Source organism: Furipterus horrens, unplaced genomic scaffold (genome assembly GCF_987537825.1).
Source record: "Furipterus horrens unplaced genomic scaffold, mFurHor1.1.pri manual_scaffold_3, whole genome shotgun sequence".
Classification (NCBI taxonomy): domain Eukaryota; kingdom Metazoa; phylum Chordata; class Mammalia; order Chiroptera; family Furipteridae; genus Furipterus; species Furipterus horrens.
Genome location: NW_028327173.1, coordinates 10,386,237 through 10,390,798, shown reverse-complemented (window position 1 = coordinate 10,390,798; position 4,562 = coordinate 10,386,237). Strand labels below are relative to the sequence as shown.

Below are 4,562 nucleotides of genomic sequence, written 5' to 3'. Positions count from 1 at the left end.
ACATTTAATTTATTTCATTCTTCATCAAAAATACAGTTACTTATGCATGCCTATGTCCCCACAGTAGGCGGTAATCTGTTGAAACCAGAAATTCATGCATCTTCTTAAAAATAGTTTATTTACTTATTTTTAGAGAGTGGGGAAGGGAAGGAGAAAGAGAGGGAGAGAAACATCAATCTGTGATTGCCTCTCGCATACCCCCCACTGGGGACCTGACCCAAAACCCAGGCATGTGCCCTGACTGGGAATCAAACCAGCGACCTTTCAGTTCACAGGCCGCGGCACTCAATCAACTGAGCCACCCCAGTGAGGGCTCAGGCACCTTTTCACCTCCAAGTCCCCCGTGCCTAGCGTAGTACCTGGCATCCAGTAGGTTCTCAACTGTTTATCAACTATTACTAATAAGAACTCAGCCTTGAACAGAATCTTGGAACATCTGGGTTGAACAGAGAGAAAGAACATGGCAGAGGGCGAACAGGAGATTCCAGGCCCTTACCTCTCATGCTCAGTGGTAACCACTGCCCTCAGGCCCCAAGTTCAACAGCTGCCCTGGCCCCGCCCTAGTCCTCACAGACTCACACTCCCCAGGTCTCCGCAGGGGACTGCCCACACTACCCCAGTTCATCACAGAAGCCAGCACTGGTTCCAAACAAATGGTTTATTTGCATATACAGAACAAGACCCTGACCATGGGGGCAGGGCGCCCCTCTCTGGCCAGAGTGTGGAGGACTAGAAACTTCAACCTACCCCAGACTCACCCTCCCGCTCCCTACTCAATAATAACTCTCTCTCTCCCCTCCTCTCTCTCCCTCTCCCCCTCTCTCTCTCCCTCTCTCTCCCTCTCTCTCTCCTTCTCTCTCCCCCCCCAACTTAAAACCTACTCCCCTCAAAGAATGGGCACCCTGAGCAAGATGCCAATGAACAGTAAGTGGCTATTAGGCACAGAGATGGCAGTCGGCCACGCTCCCACCCTAATAACAGCCCACCCCTGGAAAAACTGGCTCCTGGAGGGTTTCCGGGGATGGCACTGTGTCCTTCCATGGCTTGGATCCCATTCTTGAAACAAGATAAAACCCCAGCACTTAAATAGTCCCCCATGAGCTCAGAATTCCAATGCCAGCTAACCCCATCCCTGCCCTGACCCTTTCACTGAAATTAATCCACCCATGTTCATCTGATGAGAGCCAGGTTCCCCCATGCCAGCCAGCAGGTCACAGCCTCTATCTCTCATCATACTCCTCCTTGGTCATCCACTCAGACTTGTAAGTAGACAGATGAGCCACAACAGACGCTCCCAGCCAGACGCTGAAGTTTCGTTTGGAACCTACCCACACTGTGGTGCTGGCGTCGGAGGAATGACTCGTGGCCAGCTCCTTGTAGAGGCGGTCGGTGAAGCCATGGTACATGGTGTTCCCTCCACAGGCTATCACGTGGGAGATGAGCAGGGGCTGCAGGGAGGCCTCGCAGGTCTTGATGGAATCCTCCAGAGCCTGGGAGACACTGGGCCCTTGCATGCCGAACACGTGGGGGCTGAAGAACATCTCAGGGGCCAGCCGCTGCATGGGGGTCAGCTCCATGGAGGTGCCATCTGGGAGCAGATAGGTGTTGTTCTCATCGGAGCCACCCGGCAGGCTCTGAAGGAAGTCGAGCGCCTCCCCCAGGTTCTGTGGCACGTAGCATTGGTACATCTGAATGGTGCCCACCGTATCCAGCTGAAACAGTTTGTGTGCTTTGGCATCTTCCTTAAAGAGGCTCTTGAAGAGATAGGTAGTGAGATCCTGGCCAGCAAACTCCAGCATCTTACTGCTGGCCCGTACGGGGCGGCCCAGGTGGAAAGGCTGCACTCGGGTCAGGCCATAGCCCGAATCCACCACCACGCCGGTCAGGAGGCCAGAGGAGTACAGGGACATCTCCAGCTGGTCAGCCAGGAGTAGAGATGGGACATGCAGGGACTCAAACATAATCTGCAGGAAGGAAGAAGATAGACACATAGGGTATTTTCCCGAAACAAAGGCCCTGACCTGCTTCTGTTTTACCTAACACCACGCTATGCCCCAGCCCTCAAAGCTGAAGTCAGCACAGACATGAGTCCTGAAGGGACGGGCGGGCTGCCCCAGACGGTGGGCTGGGGCCCAGGCCCTGGTAGCTCCTACCATGGTAATGAGGGTGAGAAAGAGTCAGATGTGCCCGCAGGAGCTTGTAGATGGACAGTGGCCTTTCAGAAGACTATTTGGGGGGGGGGGGGGGGGAGGACCACCATCAGGCTACAAGAAATGGTGCTGAGGATTCTGAGTTATATGAGCACTGGGGGAAGAGGTGGGGGCCATGGCCAAGGGGAAGAGGTGGGGGCCATGGCCAAGAGGCAGAGGTGCAGCCAAAACCACTTCTTTAGAAGAGGGAAGAAGAGATTAGAAAAGAAACAAGGGCAGCATACCCACGACTACCGCCTCCCCAACAGTGGGGGCGGAGAAAAAGATAATGTTCTCACCTCCTGGGAAGTGAAGGCTTGTTTGCTGTTGTTGTTTTAATTTAAAAAAAAAACAAAAACTTTTCAAACATCAAGTCAAAACTTTAGCATTGGGCAAAGTCCCTAGGCTGATTTTCTCTTGGAGCCCATCATCCCTTGATCTTTACAAGGGTCCTGCATGGCTCCCCAGCTCCCCAGCTCTGGGGGCACTGCCAAGGTCTGGGTGCTACAGACGCAGAAAGCCTACAACAGACCACTTTCCTGCGGCCTGTGTCCACTTCCCCCCTTCTTCAGGCTGCACAGCCCCATCTTCTGCCCTCCATGGGAGAGAGCTCCCTCCATGCCCACGATCAGAAAGAATATCATCGCCACCGCCCGCCCCTGACCACCCACTTTCCAAATAGAAGCCAACATATCCTTTCTCAAGTAGAAAATCCCATGTGACTTCGCCGCGAAAACTCTTCAGGCGCTTCCTAGTCATTGAAGGCGGGTGTTGGGAAGCATTTTCTGTAAAGGGCTAGGTCCTCAGGATTGCCAGATGTAGCAAATAAAAATGTAGAATGCCCAGCTAAATTTGGATTTCAGGTAGACAACAAATAATGATTTAGGATAAGTATGTCCCGTGCAATATCTGGGACATACCTCATTATGCTAAAACATCCGTCACTGTTCACCTGAAATTCCAGTCTAACTAGGCACCATGCATGTTATCTAGCAAACCTACAAGAGTAAATATGTTATGGGCTCCATGGTCTCTGATGCCAAAACACAGCCATAGATGATATGTAAACGAGAGGGCATGGCTGTGTCCCAATACAAATTTATTTATAAAAACAGATGCGGGGCCGCATTTGGCCCAGTGGCTGTAGTATGTCAACCCTTAATTTAAAGTAAAATCCAAGCACTTTCCACAGTCTACCAAGTCTGCCAGCTCTGGCCCCTGCCAACCTCACCTTTCTGTCTCCCTCTTGCCTCTGGGATCCAGCCTCCCCCGCTGAAACCTCCTCAGAGAAGCAAGCCCTCCCTGGTCGCCCTCTTCAGAGGGGCTCCCCAGGCCCTCACCAGTCAGCTATCACCCACTTCATTTTGTTTCTAGAACTGACCCCTACCTGGAATTCGTTTTTGTTAACTTATTCAGGGTCAAGTCTTCCCCCCGAAGGTAAGCTCTTGGGGGGCCAGTATCTGATCTGTGACCATGACCAAATGTCCGGTGTCTCCTGGTAATGCCCTTTCTAAAACATTTTTTCCTGCTGCATCTCTACCTGAAGGAGGTGCCTTGTGACAAGGGCCGGGCATACAGGAGGTACTCGAGAAACATTCGTGGGGCAAATGATTAAGAAAGAAGCCTGACATCCCAACTGCCAATTGTGTGCGAACCCAGCGTGCCACTGTTCCCTGTTCCCCGGTCTTGGCAGCCCCAAGAAGGCCTTACCTCCAGGGTCTTCTTTCGGTCCACAGGCTCCCTCAAGGGGGACTCTGTGAGCAATACAGGGGAGACCTCATCCTTCCGTCTGTGTTTCTCCAGAACAAGAGACCACATGTACTCCATGGCCTCCCAGTTGAGGACCCGGCCACGCTGGATGGGGTAGCTATAGGTGTCAGGGTGGAAGACGTCGATGCCCAGACCCAGGCGCCGCTGGGCAGAGCTGGGGCCGGGGTTCTCCCTGCACGGGCTGTAGTTCACGATGCTCGGGAGGACCACCTGGGGCTCGTTCCAGCCGCAGAGGCCAGACTTCAGGTAGGCAGACCCGTGGTCAATGATGATGGTGTTCGCGGTCATGGCAGCGGCAGGGGAACAGGTGGGAGGGGTCTTCTGAGCTCGGCTTCTCAAGGGTGGTTGGCAAACTGCGGCCACCTATGGAGAGAAAGATTGGGGGTTCTCTATGAACCCATTCTGGGCCACTGTGGGATGCTTCCCTCTCTCCACCCTGAGCCATACCTCAGGATCCCCAAAAGCCCATCCATTCCCCCTTCCAAGCCTTTGCGCAAGCTGTCACCTGCACCTGGAATGTTCTTCCCGTCCCAAACTCCTAATTATCCTGCAAGGGCCACCTAACGAGCCCGTCTGAGAGCACTTGTCTGCGACGCTAGGTGG

At 53.4% G+C, this 4,562-nt stretch overlaps 1 protein-coding gene across 1 annotated transcript; it reads right to left on the bottom strand.

Annotated features, from left to right (window-relative positions):
* Positions 1-886: 886 nt before the first annotated feature.
* On the bottom strand, positions 887-4,315 carry ACTL8 (actin like 8). Its single transcript, XM_090271463.1, has 2 exons — positions 3,900-4,315; positions 887-1,964 (listed from the first exon to the last, which is right to left on the bottom strand). The coding sequence occupies exons 1-2, from the start codon at positions 4,245-4,247 to the stop codon at positions 1,221-1,223; spliced, it is 1,092 nt and encodes a 363-aa protein (XP_090127589.1). The 5' UTR covers positions 4,248-4,315; the 3' UTR covers positions 887-1,220.
* Between the last annotated feature and the right edge of the window lie 247 nt (positions 4,316-4,562).

Excerpts from the sequence above, each read along its gene's own strand:
- ACTL8 (XM_090271463.1), bottom strand. The coding sequence starts at position 4,247 with ATGACCGCGAACACCATCATCATTGACCACGGGTCTGCCTACCTGAAG. Across the intron at positions 1,965-3,899 it reads ACCGAAAGAAGACCCTGGAG|ATTATGTTTGAGTCCCTGCA; the intron begins GTAAGGCCTTCT and ends TCCTTCCTGCAG.